At 39.6% G+C, this 26,108-nt stretch overlaps 2 protein-coding genes across 2 annotated transcripts; one reads left to right on the top strand and one right to left on the bottom strand.

The window, feature by feature from the left end:
- Positions 1-3,693: 3,693 nt before the first annotated feature.
- On the top strand, positions 3,694-14,200 carry rfc5 (replication factor C (activator 1) 5). The gene is made up of 11 exons (XM_017705068.2): positions 3,694-3,793; positions 6,332-6,396; positions 6,880-7,016; positions 7,793-7,872; positions 8,570-8,643; positions 8,917-9,076; positions 10,285-10,366; positions 10,472-10,601; positions 10,713-10,790; positions 13,463-13,517; positions 13,861-14,200. Exons 1-11 carry the CDS (start codon positions 3,747-3,749, stop codon positions 13,955-13,957), a joined length of 1,005 nt encoding a protein of 334 aa, XP_017560557.1. The 5' UTR covers positions 3,694-3,746; the 3' UTR covers positions 13,958-14,200.
- On the bottom strand, positions 14,007-25,610 carry wsb2 (WD repeat and SOCS box containing 2). The gene is made up of 9 exons (XM_017705065.2): positions 25,413-25,610; positions 24,267-24,435; positions 20,740-20,927; positions 20,433-20,564; positions 19,056-19,156; positions 17,703-17,893; positions 16,885-16,977; positions 16,113-16,226; positions 14,007-14,537 (listed from the first exon to the last, which is right to left on the bottom strand). The coding sequence occupies exons 1-9, from the start codon at positions 25,441-25,443 to the stop codon at positions 14,336-14,338; spliced, it is 1,221 nt and encodes a 406-aa protein (XP_017560554.1). The 5' UTR covers positions 25,444-25,610; the 3' UTR covers positions 14,007-14,335.
- Between the last annotated feature and the right edge of the window lie 498 nt (positions 25,611-26,108).

Below are 26,108 nucleotides of genomic sequence, written 5' to 3' on the forward strand. Positions count from 1 at the left end.
TGTAGGCAGTATGTAGTGTGTATGATGTAGGCAGTATGTAGTGTGTATGATGTATGCAGTATGTAGTGTGTATGATGTATGCAGTATGTAGTGTGTATGATGTAGGCAGTATGTAGTGTGTATGATGTAGGCAGTATGTAGTGTGTATGATGTATGCAGTATGTAGTGTGTATGATGTATGCAGTATGTAGTGTGTATGATGTATGCAGTATGTAGTATGTATGATGTATGCAGTATGTAGTGTGTATGATGTAGGCAGTATGTAGTGTGTATGATGTAGGCAGTATGTAGTGTGTATGATGTAGGCAGTATGTAGTGTGTATGATGTAGGCAGTATGTAGTGTGTATGATGTATGCAGTATGTAGTGTGTATGATGTAGGCAGTATGTAGTGTGTATGATGTAGGCAGTATGTAGTGTGTATGATGTATGCAGTATGTAGTGTGTATGATGTATGCAGTATGTAGTGTGTATGATGTAGGCAGTATGTAGTGTGTATGATGTAGGCAGTATGTAGTGTGTATGATGTAGGCAGTATGTAGTGTGTATGATGTATGCAGTATGTAGTGTGTATGATGTATGCAGTATGTAGTGTGTATGATGTAGGCAGTATGTAGTGTGTATGATGTATGCAGTATGTAGTGTGTATGATGTAGGCAGTATGTAGTGTGTATGATGTATGCAGTATATAGCGTGTATGATGTAGGCAGTATGTAGCGTGTATGATGTAGGCAGTATGTAGTGTGTATGATGTATGCAGTATGTAGTGTGTATGATGTAGGCAGTATGTAGTGTGTATGATGTAGGCAGTATGTAGTGTGTATGATGTATGCAGTATGTAGTGTGTATGATGTAGGCAGTATGTAGTGTGTATGATGTAGGCAGTATGTAGTGTGTATGATGTAGGCAGTATGTAGTGTGTATGATGTATGCAGTATGTAGTGTGTATGATGTAGGCAGTATGTAGTGTGTATGATGTATGCAGTATGTAGTGTGTATGATGTAGGCAGTATGTAGTGTGTATGATGTATGCAGTATGTAGTGTGTATGATGTATGCAGTATGTAGTGTGTATGATGTAGGCAGTATGTAGTGTGTATGATGTAGGCAGTATGTAGTGTGTATGATGTAGGCAGTATGTAGTGTGTATGATGTATGCAGTATGTAGTGTGTATGATGTAGGCAGTATGTAGTGTGTATGATGTAGGCAGTATGTAGTGTGTATGATGTATGCAGTATGTAGTGTGTATGATGTAGGCAGTATGTAGTGTGTATGATGTAGGCAGTATGTAGTGTGTATGATGTATGCAGTATGTAGTGTGTATGATGTAGGCAGTATGTAGTGTGTATGATGTATGCAGTATGTAGTGTGTATGATGTAGGCAGTATGTAGTGTGTATGATGTAGGCAGTATGTAGTGTGTATGATGTAGGCAGTATGTAGTGTGTATGATGTATGCAGTATGTAGTGTGTATGATGTAGGCAGTATGTAGTGTGTATGATGTATGCAGTATGTAGTGTGTATGATGTAGGCAGTATGTAGTGTGTATGATGTATGCAGTATGTAGTGTGTATGATGTAGGCAGTATGTAGTGTGTATGATGTAGGCAGTATGTAGTGTGTATGATGTAGGCAGTATGTAGTGTGTATGATGTAGGCAGTATGTAGTGTGTATGATGTAGGCAGTATGTAGTGTGTATGATGTAGGCAGTATGTAGTGTGTATGATGTATGCAGTATGTAGTGTGTATGATGTAGGCAGTATGTAGTGTGTATGATGTATGCAGTATGTAGTGTGTATGATGTAGGCAGTATGTAGTGTGTATGATGTAGGCAGTATGTAGTGTGTATGATGTATGCAGTATGTAGTGTGTATGATGTAGGCAGTATGTAGTGTGTATGATGTATGCAGTATGTAGTGTGTATGATGTAGGCAGTATGTAGTGTGTATGATGTAGGCAGTATGTAGTGTGTATGATGTAGGCAGTATGTAGTGTGTATGATGTAGGCAGTATGTAGTGTGTATGATGTAGGCAGTATGTAGTGTGTATGATGTATGCAGTATGTAGTGTGCAATGTGTAGTATGCATTGTGTAGTTTGCAGTCTGTAGAAGGCAGTGTGTAAATTGTAGTGGGTGGTACAGAAGGGAACTCAACTCACACTTGCACGTTAACTGGCTCACAACTCAACCTCGACTCACCCTTAAAAGACTCATGACTTGACTTGGACCCTTTTAAATGACACATGACTCGACTCGTGATTTGACTTGAATTCACCTTTAAATAACTTGAAACTCAACTCAGACTCGCTCTTAAATGCCTTGTGACTTGGACTCGCTCTTAAATGACTTGCGGCTGTTGTTTATTCTCAGTTGTGTAGGTGGGGAGACGAAAGCTCTGTAGACACTATCTGGATTTAAACATGAACAACTTTATTTCAAATTAATAAGATAGTGTTAAAGCCCTGTGACAGTCCCAAAGGCCGAAATGTGGGATCCTCCCTTGTAAAAGCTGCCTCTGCTTTATACATGGTGAATGTCCGCAGAAACACACACACATCCATACATTCCCATAAGAAAACATCTGGAAAAGCTTATTCTAACATAATCAGATACCCCCAGCAAACACTGTCCTCATAACATTGGCATGCTTATTCTATACATTAGCTCCCTCTCTTGAAGGAGGGGGCGAAAGAGGCCCTCAGCAGAAAGTGTAAAGACACCTCACGGCTCAGACTCGCTCCTAAATGACTGGTGACTGGATGTGGACTCGCCCTTAAATGACATGCGACTCTACGCAGACTTGCCCTTAAATGACTTATGACTTGCCTTGGACTCAAGATGTAGAACTCATAAAATTTTATCCTGAAAAAAAAAATCACAAATTAAACTGATTTTATTGCATTTAACCTAAAAGGTAAATGAGCGAATCCTTTCATTTACTAATCTCACCTCTTGTCTACAACCTTTTGTCTACACACTGACATACTAGATGTTATATATAAACATTTCTTGTGCCTTATTGTTCAAATGATTTTATTTTGCAAAATGAAAATGGAATATTATTTCTAACTGTAGGTACAATGTTGAGAAGTGGAAGTTCACAGTGGTCCACAAGCTGGGAATTTGTTGCCAGTTTTGCATCTTTTCTACAAGCACTGCATTTATTGCTTGAGTTTGAGGGTTTGTCTATAATCAAAGGCTTGAAGCCGTGTGTAAAATCGGTTTTAATTTTAAACAAGGCGATGCCTGCAACAAATAACGGGACTAAAACTCTCTATTAAAGACTGAAGACTCATCTTGTACTCTCACCCTAAATAATGCTTTTTTCATTTAATTTTTCGGTCATTAAAGAGGGTACGTTTATCTTGCATTACAGCAACAGAATGATGAGATGGTAATGTTTATGAGTCGAGTGATGTTTCTATGCAGTAAGGACCAGCACATGGCGCTCATAGGGCTATTGGTATCTCGAATCGAATATCTGGTTCACAAGAACATAACCAAAATATATATTTTTCATTTCTAGAGAGATTTTATGTTGTTATGAGGTTAAATTGTGAAAAAAAAATACAATTCAGATTTTATTAACATTTGTCACACAAAAACAATGAGCTAAAGAAGATCGATTCAGTTCAATCTTTAACTTGTGAATCACTTTAAAGATTCGATCCAATTGAGCCGATTCATTTGTGAGTCGAACAACAAAAGCGCGCCAAGAGCGAAGTGGGATACGACACAGACCAAAACATGGCATCTACGAGCAAGACAGCCGTTCAGACCAGGAATTTGCCATGGTAAGGAGTAAAGCAGAGCGTCATTCGAGCATATTATAGCTGAGATAATGTGTGTCCAGTCGCTTTGTTAGGAGAAGAGAGTAGTAATCAGGCTGCTGTGCAGCCTTTTACATGGGCTGTGGCGTTAGCACGCCGGCTAACTGATCTGCGTTTGTTGTGTGACGGCTTTGGAGCCCAAAGGCAACGAACTGAAGTTACTGCTCTGGATCTGTGGATAAAGAGAGTGTAGAGGCTCCATTACAGGCAGAAAAACGGGTTTATTCAAATTTTTAATGGGTTTTCAAGGCGGTAGCGGTAGCTAACTCTAGCTAGTAACTCTACTGTTATATACAGGAACGTTACAGTAGCTGAAGTCTGTTGTTGGGATGTACAGGAACCTTATCAGTGTACACCTCACTTGGGTTCACGGGTGGCTATCGCAGATCTCGTATTTAGTGTAAAAGCTGAGTGTTTTTAATAAAATAGCTAGGTTCGCCAAGTTAGAAGCCAGATTGTAGCTTATTAGTTAACAGTCAGGCGTGTTAGCAGCTGCGCCTGTGTTCCCGTGTCTCTGTGCGCTGTGTGTCATTTATCAACAACATCAGAACTGACCCCGAGTCCCCACAGGCTGTGTAAGTTGCATGGCTGTGTTTTCAGTATAAGCACTGTTCATTTTTGCTCTGTGGTGCAGCTGTAAGGAGTCAAGTGTTCAGGCCGAGCAAAACAGGAATGCAGGAAAACCGCGTTGTTCTTTTCTTTTTTTGATGGGTTAAATGATGGGTTAAATGATGCTGATGTGCCATGGAAAAGCTGTAAAGGTTTTAACCTCTTATGATCGTGGGTATATGTATATTTTTTTTCCATCTGAATTTTCCTGCCCAAATTGTAAGGCAAATTTATTCAGTAACTGCATGAAATATCTATCTATCTATCTATCTATCTATCTATCTATCTATCTATCTATCTATCTATCTATCTTTTGCAAAAGTTCCCCTCAAATCAACAGAAAATGTGCATGATCGTGCACATATTGCTATATGCTTTACTGCTGAAATTTGCTGCTGAAAGCCAAAAATATTAGATACTCTGCATTATTTAAAAAAGTAGAATAGATGGTGATGTCACTTTAAACCCTTATAATAAAAGAAGCTGAACTCACAAAAATGATTTTTTTTTAAAAATAATTTTTACAGAGCAGATCACTGAAGAGACGCCGTCTGTTTATAGTTTGTAGCCCAGATTTGTGGAGAAACGGGTCGACTTTCAGTAGAAAAACTAATAGTGAGTTCAGCTTCTTTTATTATAAGGGTTTAAAGTGACATCACCGTCTATTTTACTGGAACAGTAAAATGGAGTTACAGCCTCATACGACGCCCAGCTTCTGAATGTAGCTTATGAAATATGAAAGTTGATGAATATGACAAAGTGCATTTTGGTACCACTGGTGGTCTCAAGGAGGTGAGGAGGTTAAACTGTACTTTCCAGTACATCAAGCTCCAATTTTAGCCTTTTTCAAAGTAATTATTTTTGTGATGTCACAAAAATCAACAGATTTTTATAAAGCCACCTCTTCAGCCTACAGCTCCTCCTACTTACCTTACCACAATTCAGACATTATTTACATGTATTAGCATTAAAGGCATAGTACCAAAAAAAAGGCGGGGCTCTGGGTAAAAATAAGGCAAGAATATTGAAGGATATTAGTCTTTTAATTAAATACATTAAGTTATTAATTTGTTGATTAAGTGACCCTTATTAGATCCACAATGGGGAAATTTCACCTCCGCATTTAACCCATCCGTGAAGTGAAACACCACATACACACTAGTGAATACACACTAGGGGGCAGTGAGCACACTTGCCCGGAGCGGTGGGCAGCCCTATCCACGGTGCCCGGGGAGCAGTTGGGGGTTAGGTGCCTTGCTCAAGGACACCTCAGTCATGTACTGTCGGTTCTGGGGGTTGGACCAACAACCTTCCAGTCACAGGGCCGGTTCCCTAACCTCCAGCCCACGACTGCCCCATACGTATTTGAAGTTTGGGGTTATACGCTTGAAAACTGCTTGTACACCTCACAATTATAGAAACCCCGCTGTCTCGGAGGAATTCATGGTTGAGGAACCCATGTAAAGTTAGTCCAGAGTTAGTACAGCTGCATCACAGAACATGCTTTATTAAAAAGTTGCACATGAGACATAAAGAAAGTAGATTGCACATTGGATGTAGAAATAAAAGGCACATGAAACCTTGGTCAGTGCCTGTTTTGGATGTATGTTGCACCTCTCAATCAGGCTCATTTCCACAAGCAGAGCACCTCCCCACACACACAGCAGACCGCAAAAGCATTTTCAAGTGAAGCCTGATGTGTTTTCAGCTGAACTTCACTCTGTCTGAGTGATTTTGGTGGATCCCCATATTTCATATTGTAGTTTTGGGCACCCTTGCAGAGGTAGTTAAACATTTGTGGGAGGTGACGTGACAAAACAGTGGTTTTAGAAATGTGAATTGTATTTTCATGTGTTTTTTTATTTATTTATTCATTTTTATTCATCATTATAGGGTTGAAAAGTACAGGCCACAAACCCTGGACGATTTAATCTCTCATCAAGATATTCTAAGCACAAGTGAGTAATGAATGAAAATACACAGAATGATCTGTCAGATGATTAAAAGACACAAATGTCAGTAAAATGAGCCAACAGTTTATTTGCATAAATCTCGTATCTCCAAAATGGTAACTTTACAGGAGAAGGAAAATACCTGCTTTACTTTTAGCGTAAGTCAATGGAACCAGACATTTTTCCAGGTCATTTTGGGCCGTTTCTGTTGGTCCAGTCTTCATTAAATTTACACGCAATGCAAAAAACAGCAGGGATTTTCAAATTATGTCCAAAACTGAAAAACAACAAAAATGGAGATACAAGGTTTTCTTCCAACAGCAGTGAGATGTTGTGAAGCCCAAGAACTGTAGCCAGATAACTGAAGGAAAGGCAGTGGGTACTGTGTGTGTATAGTATCCACTTTTTGTTCTACAACTGCATCTGCTGCCTTAAAAACTGTGGTGTAGACAGCAGTTTTCACAAGCGTCTCTGAATCCTCCTCCTCAGTTCAGAAGTTCATCAGCGAAGACAGACTGCCTCATCTGCTGTTTTATGGGCCTCCAGGAACAGGAAAGACCTCCACCATCTTAGCATGTGCTAAGCAGCTCTACAAGGATAAAGAGTTCAACTCCATGGTTCTGGAGGTACTGCAGACCTGCGTCTTTGATGATAGGTTGTTGGAATTCAGTGGTTCTTAGTTTTATCTGTTTGTAGCATATAGACAGTGTTGTCGCTGTATTTAGAAAAGAACAAAAACACAAATGCCTTCCCTTTGGCTAAAGCATCTACTCATTAATTTCTACTATGGCATCTATAAGTTTATATGATACTTTTTGAGTCACCCTTTCTTCTGTTGTTTTATTAATAGGCCGTATTCACCCTGAGATCCACTTATAGCAATTATGTGGGTTTATGTACCCCAAAAAAATTCATTTCATGTGGCCTTTTCCATATAATTCAATTACAATACAATTTTTTTCTTACTGTGCTTTTAAGACGTAAATAATGTTAAGATGTAAATTATGTTTGTTCTGATTGGCTTCCCAGTATTGTGTCTCATTCAGAAAGCAGCCTGGGCTTAACTGCTGCTTATAACTTCAACGTGAATGGGCAGGGCTAGAGTACTGAAGGCTGAATTGGTGGATATGTAAATTATATATTATATTATATTATATTGAATATGTAAACATGCTGTTTTTTTGTGACCTCACAAGCAGTGAATTCAAAACGGTTGTTTTTGCAAATTAGTTTCCAAATATGAACTGGGGAGTAAGTGTTCTTTGTGTTTATGGTGCTTGATTAACGTGTATTTTTGTGCAATTCCTGTTGAAGCGCTATTCAGTTTGCAGAATTGGCCATATTTTGTCAGTGGGTATGATAATGTGAGGCTGATTAAAGGGATTTATTTGTGTTTGTAAAGCTCAACGCTTCAGATGATCGTGGCATAGATGTGGTTCGAGGCCCCATCCTCAGTTTTGCCAGTACCAGGACTATTTTCAAGTAAGAGCATCATCCAGTGTCCAGTTTTGTTCGATTCATTTTTTTTAAAAAACTTAACTTGTACCCTGTGATTGAGTTAGACGGTCACACTTTATTTGGATGGTACCCTATGGATGCTCTACAGAGACTTAAATCATTAACAAACTTTCTGGTAATAGTTGTTTATCAACAACATTATGGTTAGGGTTAGGAGTAGATTTAACCTTGAGGTTAAAGTAAGGGTTAGGTTTAGGATTAGGGTTAGATTTCATGCATTCTTTTACACTGAACTTGAAGTTCAGTTGAATTTAATGGATATTTAGTTGAATGTTACTTATTGGCCAAATGAGCATTTACAAAGCGCCTAAAGTGGACCATCCAAGTAACACTTAACTTCACAGTTGCATTTTATGGCTGTTTAGTTGAATGTTACTTAAAGATATACTGAACATTTACAAAGACTCTACAGTGAACCATCCAAATAAAGTGTTACCGAAAAGACTTGCTGAACAACGTAAAAGATGCATACATCTAGTCAGAGTATACTAAATGTTAAATTTGTTCTGTGTAGGGACTAAAACGGCTGTTTCTGTTTAGTTTTTTGTTTTTTTAATACATGTATTTAGTTTCTGTGCAGTACTAATGTCGTATAAGCTCGCTGGATTCGTTTTTGTTGCTGTTTCTAATGTGCCTTTTGTGTGTGTTGTTATTTATGCAGGAAGGGTTTTAAATTGGTGATTCTGGACGAGGCAGATGCAATGACCCAGGATGCTCAGAATGCTTTAAGGAGAGGTAGCAAACCATCTGCCCCTCTACCAGCTTACCTGCTGGGTTCCCAAATGGCTCTTTGGGCAAAGTGTAGTCGTTTGGTTTGTCACTAGCCAAAGTGACTGCTCTTAAGAGTCCAGATAGAAATAGGATTTATTAATGCAAATGAAATGTAATAAAACGGGTACATGCTGTTTATGAAATAACTGAGATGTAACCAAAGTGCTTTTAGTTTTTGTAGAATATTTTTTATATTATTGTCTAACCTAATGAGGTTTTGTTTCTTTTTGTTGTCAGTGATTGAGAAGTTCACGGAGAACACTCGCTTCTGCTTGATCTGCAACTACTTGTCTAAAATCATCCCAGCACTTCAGTCTCGATGCACACGTTTTCGTTTTGGCCCTCTCTCTCAGAACCAGATGATCCCCAGGCTAGAGCATGTTATCCAGCAGGAGAGGTGAGTGGCTCGTGGAATTTTCCCAGAATTTTACATTGGAATTAAACTTGACTGATTAAATTTAAACTTAACTTAAACTGATTGAGCTTATTTTAATGAATAAATATCTATGGGTTTAGACTAGAGCTGTTGATTTATTATGTTAGTTATTGAGCAATCTTCTGATTATTTTGATCAAATAAAAATAAATGAGTAAATAAAAATAAACGTAAAAATAGAAGCACTGAATGACAGCAATGCGTGTATATCCTTTCACATATTCTAAAACCCTTTCTGGAAAATAGATAAACTGGAAAGCAATAATCAAAAAATATCAATCAAAAAACAAAAATATATTAACAAAGTTTGTGAAACCATGACAACCCAATTTAGACTGAGCCAGGATTTATTGTGGTATTAAATGTTGTTATTTTTAGTTAAATATCAAGTGCAGTTATTTTACAGTTATATATTAGTGTATAGGCTGTGTAGTTTCTTACTGTAATTTTTTGTTTGATCATTCTTTATTCTGAATTTACATGATTTTTTGAGTGGCAAATATCTTTGAATATTTAAAGCTATATTATGTACATTTTATTAATATTTTGTTAAAATTGAGAGAAGTATTATTCCTGCTAAAATATTGTGAGAGGGAACAAGTCTGATCTCACAGGAGTTTTTCTGATAACTTCATACGTCTTTTACGTATTAATGTCATGCACAGACTTGAAACGAAGGTTCAGCTTGATATTTGGGTCTCAAATGCAAATCAGTGTTATATAGTGTGTGTGTGTGTGTGTGTGTGTATATGTGTGTGTGTGTGTGTGTGTGTGTGTGTGTGTGTGTGTGTGTGTGTGTGTGTGTGTGTGTGTGTATATATATATATATATATATATATATCTATCTCGACAAACCCATGATCATCACATTTAAGGGAAGGGGTCTGAAGCACAACCCAGGTTAGAAATTGTTCTTCTGCATGTTATACATAGGAGCGTTATAGCACATATTAGGTGTTTTCCTCTGATCAGTGCAGACCGCTCCTGTCTGAAAATAAAATTCTCAAACACGCCGGTTTCACTGTACCATATGTTCCCTGCGCTACTTAAGGCTGGACAGGCCAGTAACCAAGCCAAACTAAAGAACAGAGGAAACAATGAACAGTCAACATAGACTCATGAAAGTTTAAACACATTTTGTCTGCCTGTCTTTCTGTTTGTTTCATTTAGCATCAACATCACTCCAGATGGCATGAAAGCTATTGTGACCCTGTCATCAGGAGACATGAGGCGGTCATTGAACATTTTACAGGTTTGTGTCTGGGGGCGCTTTGAAAAACATACATGTTGAAAAAATTGTTTGATGTTTTACTAGTACATGTACTAGTTTATAACACATTCACTGTTGTCTGTGCAGAGTACTCATATGGCCTATGGGAAAGTGACCGAGGACACTGTGTACACGTGCACAGGACATCCGTTACGTTCAGATATCGCCAACATATTGGACTGGGCCTTGAACAAAGACTTTACAACGGCATACAACCGTATCCTTATCATCTGTTCACTTTCCACTGAGTGTGTAGTTAATTTAAAAAAGGCATACCAAAATAAAATGATGCCTGAAAAAGATTTTTTTCTTAAAGAAATTTCATCAGAAATTCTACAGCTAAAAACTCTGAAAGGTCTAGCACTGCATGACATTTTGACAGAGGTGCATCTACTCATACACAGAGGTAAGGTTTCTAAAGAAAGTTCTATTATGCATTATACACTGTTTGTATTAGATGGTATACACTGGTTTGTACACACTCCTGCTGTCACAGGGGTAGTACCCTCAGGGTAAAGCTGGGTGATATGGCCAAAAATGTTATCACGATAATAAATTCCATATCAGACCATATCAATATGTTGAATTATTTCTTTCTTGTTAGAATGCTGATGTTTGCTCCTGAGTGGTTAATTGTGGTTTTAAACGGTCCGTTATGGTCAGAACCTGTCATGGGATCTGTCATGGGATAGTGGGAGAAAGTTTCAGGTCAGCTGTTTACCAGGTGGAAAAAGCACGGCCGCAATTTTTGTAATATTCATAATTTTAGGGGGGAAAAAAACAACCTCAGCTTAGTATGAACAGCAAACATTAGCTGGCTCGGTATGTCGATGCGATGCTCGGTATTGTCTGCCCTGCGATGGACTGGCGACCTGTCCAGGGTGTATTCTGCCTTCCGCCCGATGACCGCTGGGATAGGCTTTTTTTTTTTTTGGGTCTTGTCTGATCTACAGTAACATCAGTTTGCTGTGCTGTGTGAGAGACAGAGTGCTGCTTCCAGTTAGCAGAGTAGTGTCGCTTTCCTTGCAGCAGAAAATTCTTCCAGGGCCATCGCAAGAATGCAGAAGTGTGAGAGTGGTCCATTATATAAAACATTTATTGAACAGTTCTTATTACTGTCAAGATATCATTATATCGTGATAATGATTTATCATTTTTCTCGCCCAGCCTTATCTTGAGGGCACGTCTTCATTATCTTTAGTTAGAGAATACACTTATATTGGATTCTGCTGGAGTTGTTTTTAAGCTGGATTGATTCCATACATTCTCTCTGAATTTTTCATTATTTTATATTAATTAAACTTCAAGATAAGTTAAAAACGCTTACTTCCCCTGGGAAAGTGAATTGAGTATTTTATTTTTTTTAACACCTTTTAAGGTACACAATAGGAACTTCAGGACCTTTTTCAGGGCACATATATTGTATATTGGGGACAAAAATCTACCTATACAGTACCTTTTTATTTTTGACAGTTCATGTAAATAATGTTAAATACAGTAAATTGCTTGTCTGTGCCAATACAGTACGAAATTGGCCCAGTGCTCTGTGGCTCACTCATACACACATCACAAACCATTCGTATAGCAGCTCAGTAGACTGTTTTCTCAGCCTGGTTTCCCTGGAGATTCCCCTACGGTTGCCACAGAAACAAGTTGCCAGTGGCCTAGTGTAGCATGCTTCACTACTGCTGAGCTGAAGCTTTAAAGGGCCACTCCACCCTATATTAAAATGTAACAATTGCTATATATGTTATAAACACATCTACTTGCTTCCTAAAACGGCACCACAGTGATCTCCAGAGTGAGATTTTCTGGTTTGGACTGGGGGAAATTCTGATGTATCTTAAGGGTGAGGGGGGCAGAGAAAAAGTCCAGCTTTAGGGTGGATTTTTGGAAGCTATTTATTTATTTATTATTATATTTACTATCTTGCAAATACTGAAGGAAGCCAGATGGCTTACGTTACTGTTAGGAAGCTGAATATCACATCTGTATTTATTTGCCTCTATCTGTGGATTTCTTTATCACCATCAGGGGAATTTCTAATGGTTGTATGGCATTAAATGTATTTCCATTAAGACGTGTTGGGTTTTGTAGTGAGAGAACAAGCAATTGATTGAACAGCACTAAAAGAATACAAAAATCCTGACTTCTTTTAAAACTGATGAGGCTGAAGGATGTAATGATGCACTACAGAATATTACATAACATGATAAATAACATTAAATGATAGCTATAGGCCAGAATATTGAAAATGATCCATGTGTTGTTGATCCATCAGGCTGTTTTATTTTATAATTTAAATAAAAGTGCGACATGCAGAAACGTGCACAATATACAAATTTCAGATTTATGTCAATTTGCATTACAGACACATTGAGAGGGGTGATGACGAATTCAAACCCTTCCAGTTTTTCCTGATTGAATCATTGATTTTAACTCGGGATCTGTCATCTTAAAGAGAAATCCCTACAGGTTTTCAAAGCTTCTACATAATGCAATCGATGATGAGTAACTAAGTGAGTGAGTGCTTTGATGTGAGAGTTCATTGGAGAGAAACTTGCTGGCTCATTTCTTTACAGTAGTGGTGATGGGAACCAGGAGTCACAATGTATACAATGCAAATGTAGCCATTTCATTTACTATCCTAAACTACCTGTGAACTTACATGTGAATCTTTATATGTCGTGTTGATTATGAGGAAAATAGTGGTAAATCTGAAATTGAACTGTTTTGCCCTATTATGCCTTGCTTGTTCCTTTCCAGCTTATCTCTACTTAAAATTAATACAGTTTAGACCTAAACTTTCTTTAGGTCTAAACGTATCGGAAAACATCAGGGTATTTTGGGTGTATTCGTAACCTTTCTTACAACTTTGAAGAATTAAATGTCTCTAAAAGCTCTCTTACGCAGAGTCTTGTTCCTGTCATCACCACAAGTTTTACATCAAAAAACTTGGAATGACTTAGTTTACAATGCCTGGATTATACATAAATTTTGTAAAATTGGTGGAATTCCCCTTTTTTGACATGCATGTAAGTAGAGCTATGTTAACTTTCTTCTCCTTCTTTATTCCAGTGGATTTTCCTCCTTCCATTCGAATGGGCTTGCTTATCAAGCTTGCTGACATTGAGTGAGTAGATTTCTTTGTGTTGTTCTGTTAGCGTCTTAGTGGAGTAGTGAGTTAAGGTCAGAGATGTAAATAAACATCAGATTAACAGCCCTATGCCTTCCTAACTTTCAAAACACTGTTTAAATAACAAAACCATAAATCAGTACAAAGAAAAAAAAAAATTGTGCCTGTACATGAAACAGAAGTGCAGCGCAGTAATGTGCAATAATTCTCTCTCTCTCTCTCTCTCTCTCTCTCTCTCTCTCTCTCTCTCTCTCTCTCTCTCTCTCTCTCTCTCTCTCTCTCTCTCTCTCTCTCTCTCTCTCTCTCTCTCTCTCTCTCTCTCTCTCTCTCTCTCTCTCAGGTATCGGCTTGCGTCTGGGACCAACGAGAAGATTCAGTTGAGCTCAATGGTGGCAGCTTTCCAAGCAGTTAGAGATATAGTGGTCAGTGATGGCTAGTCTAGTTGACAGCACACCAAACCTCCCATGCCTTATTTTTGCTAATGACACTAGAGGTCATTAGTGAGTTTGGTCTTCTGACGAGTTGAGGACGGATTACAGCAGTTTGGAATTCCGAAAAAGAATCCAATGTTCAAGTGATCAAGTTTTCATTAAAGAAAAGTATTCAACATCTCGCAGTTCTATAGCAGCAGGATATTATGTAAAATTTGTCCATAAATAAATATTTCTTGTGCTTCATAACTTATGTCTTTTCCATATCTACAGAGTCCTGGAGGTTGATTCTTTTTCTTCCTTTTTCTGTCTTATTCAAGCTGTAAAATGAAAGCAAGCTGCTAAAGTATCCGTGTGGTCGCAGTGGACGGGCTTCAGTGTTCCTCAGCTGTAGTGTTCACTGCAGCGCAGGATCTTTTTCTTAGAAATGTTCCTGTAGGTGAGGAATTCCAGAGTTTTCTTTGGGAGAGGCAAGGCCTTCACTTGGAAAGTAGACACAGAGTATCTCAGAACAGTCCGACATAGGTGCTGCAGACTTGGAACTAGACAAGGGACCCTCCAAAACTTCACGCGTCCATCTCGACACCTGGAATGAAATACATCAAATGTGTTTGAACCTGTGACTTTTTTTTTCCCCCAAATATGCATCAAACTTTCACAACCATCCTCCCACTTTTAACAGACTTTACCCTAACAAACTTCTCAACTTTCATTACCTTAAAGCAGTTTTTAATAGGGATGCACTGTGTGAATCGGGCAAGAATGGGATTGGCAGGCAACAGATTTAATATTTCAAATTTGAAAAAGTTTGGCCAATTAAAGAGCAAATAATTTTAGGGCTCATTCACCAGTTCTCAATTTAATTATAACCACTTAAATGGCCAGGACCTAAAATTTTACTACACACTTCTGTAACCTTTGAATAACCCAGCAAGTTTGTGTTGCAGTCTGTGTAGTTACTGCATAATAAGCCATAGTATGTAATAAGCCTGGGATTTTAAGGGCTTTTTTAACTCAATTACGCAGTTTTCCAAAGATTTCTGAAATTCAACAATGTTTTCTTATTCAAGATTTATAAATGGGTAAGCACAGAATTTACGCACACCCAAGAGCACCAAAGTATGAACAGTTCTGTGGTAAAGTACCTTTACCCTACTCGTTTAGTGTGAGCTTCAGATTTATTAAAACAAAAAAAAGGTTAGTAAAAATCAGCTAATATGGCTTGTAAGAATTTGGACTCCATGATCAGTGATTCCCTAGACTTTAATCTGGCATGCTGGCACCCACCCATGTTACTGACAGAATTTGGCATCAAAACCTGTAAGAAAATTGTTGAGTACAATAACATTCAATAAAAAAAGTTAATAGTATTTATCTTACTTTATTTTTATATGTTCAATGTGATCTAGGTAATAAGTTCTATGTGAAGTAAAAGTCAAAAGTTTAAAAAGGTGAAGACTAACATGTTGCTGTATCAGCACCAAACAAAAGTTTTGTCCAGACCAAAAAAAAATGCTTGCGGAACAAAAATGGTCCGATCTAAAAGCACAATTTTAGCCATCTCATTATATTATTATGTAATATTTTTAAAATAATGATGGCTCTTACAGTCGCTGCTGTGTACTTTTGCTGGACTTGATGACACGAGTATGATCAAGACAGGACTTTTAGGCTTTATTTGGGTTTGGATCAAGATTTCAGACCTGATAAAGTCCCTGGAATAAAATACAGACTAACTTAATTCTGGTTTTGAAAGTATAGGTGATGGATGGATTGACAAATACTTTTATTGCCACTGGTCATATGTGCTGTACAGCTGAGAGGTCTACTGCATTCTGTTGCACCGAGAACCATTCCCACTGTCATCTGGCATTAAAAGTATCTATCTGTCCATCCGTTCATTGATCACACTTTAAAACCAGAACATATAAAGACTCAAAGTCAGATGGGAAGAGATTTATGATGACTGCTGTTTCTCTTCACATCTTGATTGGTCAGATATTTCTTACAGCTGCCCACTGAGAGATTCGTATGGTAAAGGCTAAATTCTCACAGTGTTACTGACAACTGTCCACTATTTATAATACAAATTGTAAAGGCTTAGGAATAGGTTGTGTAAGTCACTGCCAGTTGAAAGTGCACTGATGTGTTTTGGAATTACCCCGTAGCAATAGCGCTGCCTTGTGGGTGGAAAGCACAGCACAGTCCGCTGACTCGGTTGTGATCCGCCTCCAAGACCAGTTTATCTTGTTCCACGTCCCAAATCTGTAACGCCCTGTTTACACAAAGGCAGGAAATCTTTGGTGAAAAGGAAAGGGACAGTGTCTTACCACTGTTGACTATGTAATTCTAAAGGCATGCTCAGGCATGTCAACGTGTTGAAACTAGTCATTCGACTCCTTTTGAACTCCAACAATGTAGCTGATCGTTGCTTCTTGTGCCTTGAATCTTAGAAACAATAACTTTATAGAATTAAGGAGTTTTTAAAATAGTTTTTAAAGCCGATACTCTGGAAAATATTGTCCTCAAATCGAGAAATAAAAGAATCTGATGTAGTTTAATTTTTTTCTTCACTTACAATTACTATTCCTCTCATTTTGAGAGAAATGTTTTCATGGTGTCCCAAGAACCTATGCATTTACATATATCCACACATTCATGTTGAAGTGTTTAAGACCTGAGGCACAATGCAGGCCATCCTCTGTCTTAAGGTACAATAACAAAAACAGCCCATTTAATTCTATGGCGTAAAGAGAGGTTAGAGAATGGTCAGGTGAAAAAGATATGACTTAACCACTGTTTATAGCATGTAAACCTACACAAATATCCTAAATTGACTTGTAATGTAAGATATTGGCCATAAAATGACCTAAAAAATCTCCACACAATGTTTTTCTTTTTCTCACGACAGCAATGCCACATTACTGTCTCACCTGTAGTCTTTGAAAGCCAGTTGAAGGGATACAGGAGAGAAACTCAATGCTGCCAGTAGATTGTCAGTTCTGTATACACATATATCACAGTCCCTGGAAGAAACACAGTAAAATAGGCACATAAATAAACACATATACAGTATTTCATAAACCACAATACACACTCTCTGCAATACATTCTGGTTCTAAGACGAGTGCTTCCCTCCAGTTTGATTGCTAGGCCCATCTAAAACTGGCTGGCATATTCAGTATATGGCCAAAAGTATGTAGACACGCCTAATTATTCAGGTCAAGTGTTTCAGCCACACCCTGTACTAACAAGTGTATGAACTCAAACACAGCGATCACCATAGACAAACACTGGCAGTAGAATGGGGCATACTAAAGAGCTCTGTGAATAAACATGGTACTGTCATAGGAAGTTTCTACACCATTTAACTGCAAGTGCCATTATTGTGAAATGGAAGGAGCAACAACAGCTCAGGCAAGAAGCAGTAGACCACACAAACTTGCAGAGCGAGCCGCCCAGTGTTAAAGCGCATAGCGTGTAAAAATTGTCCTCTGTTGAATCACGCACTACAGACTTCCACACTGCCCCTGAAAGCTACATCAGCACAAGCATGCGCTGGGAGAAATGGGTTTCCTTGGCCGAGGGTCATACCGCCCCTTCTAATGTACACGTTACACTGTGACGAGACAGTTTTCAGTCTCTTGGATCATTTTAAAGCTTGTTTTTTGTTTTACCATCATGTAGTCCTATTTCCTACAGGTAAATGAATTCCCTTGAGTAAATGAAATATGCTGACTGGTCCACTCACTCCACTCTAGTCAGCTGTTCAGCAGTGTAGGGGTCCCATAAGTCCAGCCACCAGCCTGTCGCAGCATGAAAAGAACCAATCGCAAGTAGTGCTCCATCCATAGAGAAATCGCATGATATCATGGTCCGCTCGTGATCGTATTTCAGGTTGCGGATGAAGGTGTAGGATCGTATGCTCCATAGATAAGCTTTCTGTAGGAACAGAGGACAGAATTCAGTCAGAAATGATCAGATAATTATTTAAATTTTAAATACTTGGCTTAAAGCTTGATTAATAAAGTCAATTAAGGTAAATTTTTTATTAAATCTTTTATTAAACAGAACTGTACTCAGTGTGTTTTGTGTATATTGTGTATAAGGTAAGCTTTTTTTTTTTTTTTTTTAAACTGGCCTGCTTGGGCTGTTGCATAGTGACTCTGGGATGCCTTTTTTTTTTGTTAAATTGCAGTAAAAGCTTACAGGGTGTTTTTACAAGTTAATGACCATGCTGCTTGAAGCTCACACAAAGACACGTAATATAATACAAGCTGTTAGACATCAGCTAACAGACCTTTTTGAGGCATGATGCAACACCACTGGATTCTTCTAGATCTTACACAAATGCAACAGTAGATAAAGAAGCACTGTCCTGTTTTTCCAGACCCGCAACAGCACAGAATGTTCTATGCTTATCTCACGTGCCCAGGTTTAAAGCCTTGATGGCTCTAGATTAGTTTTCCTGGGAATGTGCTGGAGTTTAAGTGACACTAATGACAGGAGTTTTCATTTGAATCCAATATGAATCTTTAATATGTCTACTTACAGTCTGATGGTAATAACTGTGGAGTGATTTTAATCCAGTATGAATCTGCAGCGTGTTTAGTTTTTAAACAGCCTGACAGTAAAACCGGTGGGGCCATTTTAATCCAGTACAAATCTGCAGTGTGTGTAGTTCTTACACTCTAACAGTAATAACTGTGGAGTGAACGACTTCATACAATAAGGCCCTGAGCCCTCAGCAATAGTAGTCCTGTTCCAATCCACCTCGTGCTAACTGAAGGACACAACCTGCTCCAAAACTCCTGTGGTGTCATGCTAATGTGAACATCTGGACTATGACCTGTCAATCTGGGCTCTCTCTGGGAATTTGGGTAATTTACACAAATGTTCAGGGCCAATATTCCAGTCAAATCAAGCACAAATTACATTATAGTGCACCCTTTGCAAATCCAGTTCGAATAGTGCTCAAGAAGCCTAAAACAGGAAAGAGCATCTTCTGCTCATAGCAGAACATCACAGCAGCCTCAGCTCTATTACACAGCCCTGTATGACTATTAAACATAATGACCAGTCAATGATCAGTAAAGATACTCACTGAATCGAGATTACAGACTGAGGCAATCATGCTGCTGTCAGGAGAAATGGAACATTTGAACACCCAGTTTTTTGACCCCGTCAGCACATGGGATGGTGTTCCTACAAGATGAAAGCATTTAGTTGACTTGAGAAAGGAAACTGAACTTAGATGACTACATGCTAAGAGTTCATCATCTCAGAAGTTTGCTGATGTCCTAGAAACAACATACAACTGCAATTGTAGAGGCACATGCCACAAGCAATAGCTGGCCTATCCATGCTCCACCCTGAAATGTGCTATTACATAACAACCATACAGAACATTGACAAAGATCCCATTCAGCCAAATGAGAAACTGTAATGCACAGCTCAGTCAAAATAGTACCCAAATTTAAAGTGTTCTTCATTTCAAATATTTATTTTACAGTAAACTAATTTTACTGTGCAAATGTCAAAGACCACCTTTCGCGTATTTAATTTCAAGAGAAAAAGGAGAAAAGGAAATAAACTGAAGAAGATTTGCAAACCAAACAAAGAAACTGCTGGGGTTCTCAGAGCAATGGACTGACCACCCCAGAGTCCAGACCTCAACATCACTGAATGTGATTTCTTCAACTGTCAGAAGCAGAAAATACAACCAGCTACTAAGACTGAACTGTGGAGGTGGAAAAATATAAGATATCTTTGAAGAACTGAAGAGTCCTCTGAAAAGAAAAAAAGCCCTAATAAAGGCAAAATGGACAAACAAAAAAGTTTATGTGTATATACACACACACACACACACACACTCTCTAAGCTGCTTCTCCCTCAGGGTTGCGGGGGGGGGGGGGGGGGGCGCGCTGGAGCCCCCCCCAGCGGTCATTGGGTGGAAGACAGGATACACCCTGGGCAGGTTGCCGGTCCATCACAGGACAGACAGACATACACATTCACACACACACACACTCAGACCTAGGGGCAAGTTTAGCATGTCTAATTGGCCTGACTGCACATCTTTGGACTGAGGGGGGAAGCCGGAGAACCCAGAAGAAGACACGCAGACATGGGGAGAACATGCAAACTCCACACAGAATGGACATCAACCGCCCGGCCGGGGAATATATATATATATATATATATATATATATATATATATATATATATATATATATATATATATATATATATTACATGTACTTATATATATCTATCTATTTATCTAGTTAATCATCTGATTGATTCAGATGGATCATTAGGCTGAATGGAATTTTGTGTCTTTTAAAGCTTCTTCTGCTTAGCAACAAAAGACCATGGAGCATGGATAGATCAATTACAGGCCAATAAAATAAAAGAAGTTGGCTCCTTACAAGATTGCGGCCATTTCAAAGCATTTCACAATAAAGATATATGCTGTAACCTTTCTTGGCCAGATCCCAGACTCGCAGAGTTTTGTCCCTGGAGGCAGACACAAGAGTGAGACTTCCATTTGGAGCGAACGCCAAATCTCTCACCACGGACTGGTGTCCAGTTAGATTTAGCCATATCTGTCCTGAAAGTAAAAACAGAAAACTATTGGTTAAGTGGGGTGAAAGAGATGTTGTGCATGTACAATGTTTGTGCTTGCTGAGCAGTTCAAAATCATCATTACATAACCACTCCAAACTGCCCAAAGTGCAAACAAGTGCGAAGTCCTTTTACACTACTGTGACCACTCTCAGTCTTACCAGTGGAGATCAGCCACACCTTGATCACTCCATTATTGAGGCCTGTTGCTAAGAGCAATCCTTCTGCAGCCCCACAGCGCACTGCAGCTCTCGCTCGATTGGCCATTTGAGGTCCAAATGCCATGCCCCATACGGTGTGGTTACACTGCAGCACCTTCTCTTCACTGTTAGCAGAATCCTCTGCATGACTACAATGAGAGCAGAACATGGTACATCGTGTTTCATAGAGGAACATTATGTAACAAAGGGCTGCAAGACACGGACCAAATAACAGACTATGGCTTCAGTCTTTTGTCAAAATTTGACACCCCTTGGTCAAATTACACTTCTGTGAGTGAAAAATGATCAGGGGTGTTCAGATTTTGTTAACACACCCTCTCAACCCTCTACTTATGTATTTATATTTTATGTATTTAGCATCCTTGAACATTAAACATAAAATATCAATTTGACCAGGAGTACACATGGTTATATACACAGGGTTTATATATATATATATATATATATATATATATATATATATATATATATACACATTATAAAATTCTATTACTGACATATAAATCTCTAAACAGACTCGCCCCTCAGTACCTGAGTGAACTTCTCTCCCACTATGAACCATCACGCCTACTTAGATCAGAAGGTGCTGGCTGACTACTGGTACCTAGAATTAAAGCTACATCAGAGCTTTCTCATATAAAGCCCCCCAGCTCTGGAACAATCTTCCTGTTAATGTTTGGGAATCAGACACAGCCTCAGTTTGTAAGTCTAGGCTAAAAACTTACTTGTATAGTCAAGCCTTCAGTAATTAGGCTTCCCTGTCAGATCTAGACCTGCCGGAGTCTCTGCTGCTCTGTTATACTATAATCTGTGATCAGTCACTCATTACAGAACTGACTCTGTGTTTTTCTTTCCTTTTTTTGCTGAGTTGAACAGCTGCCCATCCTCTGCGTCTGATGCTGTTGCCTCTTCTGCCTTGACTGGGTGCCACTGCTCGCCAGCCTTCTGGACCGGCTTGACCACCACTTTCTTACATCAAAAGTATGTTCTGCATATATATATATATATATATATATATATAAAACAAAACCTCAGGAAACATTTAAAAAACGTATTGTTCACCCTAGTCCACATGCTTGCCACAGGTTTGTTCAAAATGCTCACAATAAAAAATCTCAGCACTTCAATACAGAGATAATTTGCGAATCAAAGCCTTATTTGATACATACAAGCACACAAGTAAAGTATTGCAACAAAGAGAAGCACAGAGATGGTTCCCCTGTCGATTTTTTATTCCTTTCAGTCGTTTTTTCACAGTGGATCTGATTCCCAGCCCTGATCCTGTTCTGCTCTAACTCATCCACTATAATGCAGGGAGGGAGCAATAAACAGGGGGAATTCCATAAGAAGATCTGGAAGCTGCTCTCACTCTCAGCTTGTTCATTAGAGACCTGAACCTGAACAAGTGGGACCTGCAGCATATAATCCAACCACTTTAGTCTGATAAGGACATTAGTCAACATCGGTGTGATGCACAGTGGCAGGTATGCGATAAGGGCTTTATAAATAAATAAAATCCAGCACCTGTCATGCCTCACAGTTAGAGAGGGCCATACAACTTCAGCATAAAGCTCATAACATACTTAGCACTGTCATCAGTAATGAACCTGGATGCAGAACAATAAACAGTGCAGGGGCTTGAGTCCAGACCTTCAGCGTGAATATATAAACATCACCTTGAGTAAGGAGTGACAGAAGGACACTTATCAAGGCAACTACTATACATATGGGAGCCCATTCTCAGCAAGTAGAGAAGAAAAAATACATCTGACGTTCTGACAGCTGCATGTCAAACTATTGACTTACCATTTTGAAATAATGGCTTGTTTTGTCAAAATATTGACTCAGTTTCTCAAAATAATGACTTATTATTGACTTAGGATAAAAATACACTTATTTTATTGAGATTTTGAAATACTGTGTTAAAATAATGAGTTGTTAAATTAGCAAATAATTATGTTGGGATAACAAAGTATTATTTACAAAATCAGTATAAGTCAAATTTGAAAAATTTGAAAAAGTAAGTAAATTTTGGAGAAAATAAGTCATGATTTCAAGACACTAAGAAAATATTGAGTAAAAAGTTATTCTGAGATACTAATTAAATATTTTGAATAAATAAGTTATTTTGAGATAACAAGCATTTCAACGTAAGTCATTATTACACTATGCACATCAGTATTTTGAGAAGGTCAGTTATTATTTTGCCATAATAAGTCAATATTATGAGATACTAAGTCATTACTTTGACATGGTAAGTCAGTATTTTGACATACTGCTGCCAGAGACAGTAGAAACATACCCTGTTCATTCTGGTTTTGCCAGGTTTCCTTACAGGCTTATTCATGTGATTTCTGAAAGTGATTTCATCATCAAGTCAAATTACAGTGTACGTATGATCTTTGAACCATTCACAGTAGATAAAGGAAGTCAGATTCTCACAATCAGTATGTTTGGTTCTGGTGAACAACTGTTTTTTTTAGCATTAAGAAACTAGTTTTTATTTGCAGTCAGAACAAAACCTGCAAAATGTTTTAAATTATGATTTCACAGGACAAGAGAGATGCTCTTAACTTTCAATGTAAGTTAATGCAAAGAATTTTTTACATGAATGAAAGAGGTTTCATTCCACACTCTCAGAAAAAGGTGTGAGACTGTCACTGGGGCAGTGCCCCTCTTGTCACTGGGGTGGGACCCTCAAGGGAACATCTCAGTACCTTTAGTCAGGGAACATAACTGAACCATAACCCACTGAAATGATATTCTCTAAGTTGTACTGACTCCACACACCTCGTCTCGCCTCCACGCTTTCATTTTATTGCTCTTTTTTAACATATTAAGTTATAAAAAGGTACAAACATGTACTTTTCGCCTGGACAAACCCATTCAAGGTGCACAACTGGACCTTAAAACCACTGCTGTACCTTTGAGGGAACATTTACATTGTTTGTACCTTGATAAGTGGTTTTGAGGTTTTCGAGGTTTTGTTCCAACAGTGATGTAATATACTTAAAAACAAAGCTAATCCTAGTATATTATGAGAATGTACCCTTATAAAAAAAGCTGGTTCTTCAAGGGTTCTTCAGTGAAGGCAATGATTCTATTTAGAACCACAAGTTCGATACAGAACCATTTCATGCTTAAGGGGTCCTTTGCCTGAGGAAATGGTTCTTCAGATTGATAGAGAATGTGTGGTTCTATGTAGAACATTTTTGAAAATGGTTCTCTCTAGCACCAAAAAGGGTTCTGCTATTAGCATGACAACCTTATAACAATAGAAGAACCGTTTTTGGTGTGATATAGAACCATATTCAACCCGAGGATCCGTTTCTCCAGGCAAGGAACCACTTAAGCATGAAATGGTTCTACAGAGCTCATGGTTCTAAACAGAAACACTGCCAGGACCTCTAGTGAACCACCTCCTGTGTGTGTTGCAGATCCAGAGAGCAGAGCTGAAAGGGGCTTACTGGTCGCAGGGCAGTGGCCAGGGCAGCACCCTGACGGTGCCGTGGCCCAGGGACCAGGCGAAGCGCGAGCCATCCGGGGAGAAGCACGCGCTCCACGTTTCACAGCCTGCAGAGCCGTAGAGGCGCGCGGGCCGAGAGGGCTTCAACTCTCCCATCAGCTCTTCCTGCTCTGAGGAGCGGAGGAAAGAGAGAAATCAGGCAGACCACCATCAGCTCATCCGCGCACACACACCACCATCAGCCCATCCGCGCACACAGACCACCATCAGCCCATCCGAGTACACAGACCACCATCAGCCCATCCCCGCACACAGACCACCATCAGCCCATCCGCACACACAGACCACCATCAGCTCATCCGCGCACACAGGCTAACACACACAGAGACCACCACCAGCTCATCCGCGCACACAGACCACCATCAGCTCATCCGCGCACACAGACCACCATCAGCCCATCCCCGCACACAGACCACCATCAGCCCATCCGGCGCACACAGACCACCACCAGCTCATCCGCGCACACAGACCACCACCAGCTCATCCGCGCACACAGACCACCATCAGCTCATCCGCGCTCACAGACCACCATCAGCCCATCCGCGTACACAGACCACCATCAGCCCATCCCCGCACACAGACCACCATCAGCCCATCCGCACACACAGACCACCATCAGCTCATCCGCGCACACAGGCTAACACACACAGAGACCACCACCAGCTCATCCGCGCACACAGACCACCATCAGCTCATCCGCGAACACAGACCACCATCAGCTCATCCACGCACACAGACCACCATCAGCCCATCCCCACACACAGACCACCATCAGCTCATCCGCGCACACAGACCACCATCAGCTCATCCGCGCACACAGACCACCATCAGCTCATCCGCGAACACAGACCACCATCAGCCCATCCGCGCACACAGACCACCATCAGCCCATCCGCGCACACAGACCACCACCAGCTCATCCGCGCACACAGACCACCACCAGCTCATCCGCGCACACAGGCTAACACACACAGAGACCACCATCAGCTCATCCTCGCACACAGACCACCATAAGCTCATCACAGCGCTATTTAATCAAAGACGACATTCACGCGCAGCTCTGAGCTGGGGTGGGATCGCGACTCACCTTCAGGCGGTGTGTGTTCAGATGTACACATCGCGCTGCTCTGCTCATCAGAAAGGTGTGGCGGTGCGTGTGTGTGCGTGTGTGTCTGTGTGTGTGTGTGTGTGTGTGTGTGCGCGCGCGCGCTCCAGTCTCATCGCAGCACACGGCACCTTAGTATTCTCAAAGGTGCCGTGTTTGCGCATGCGCACTCAGCTCGTCACGTCACAGCCTGCTCCTCCCTTTGAAGCCGAGGTCAATTATTTATTTTTTCCAATAAAAGAAATTGGGGGGGGGGCGGGCAGTGTCAGTTATTCATTTCTATATTAAAAGTCTTCAGGGAAAAATGCAGGGGCTTGTGCTTTTTGAATGGATTTGGTCAAATTTTTCAAGTACAATTCTGATGGATTTGTTAAGTTTCTCAAGCAGAACGTTTTGGGTGGATAAAGTGATTTATTTTAAGTTTAAAATTGTGATGGATCTGTACTTTCTGGATGGAAGAACCTTTTCCTCAAATAAAAGACCCTTCAGTTTCTATTCTGGCAGATGTAAATGCTGAATGTGCTAAAATGTCCTCTGCAGTTCTGTAAGTTACTTTACATCATTATTTCATCAAAATTGCGATTCAGTTTAGGTTTGGGCAGCTTTGCTGACTTTTGTCTCACACAGTGAGTCAAAGGGCCCATTTCTGGAGTTTATCTACTTGTGAAGCTTTTATGT

This window comes from Pygocentrus nattereri, chromosome 20, assembly GCF_015220715.1.
Source record: "Pygocentrus nattereri isolate fPygNat1 chromosome 20, fPygNat1.pri, whole genome shotgun sequence".
In the NCBI taxonomy this organism is placed as follows: Eukaryota; Metazoa; Chordata; class Actinopteri; order Characiformes; family Serrasalmidae; genus Pygocentrus; species Pygocentrus nattereri.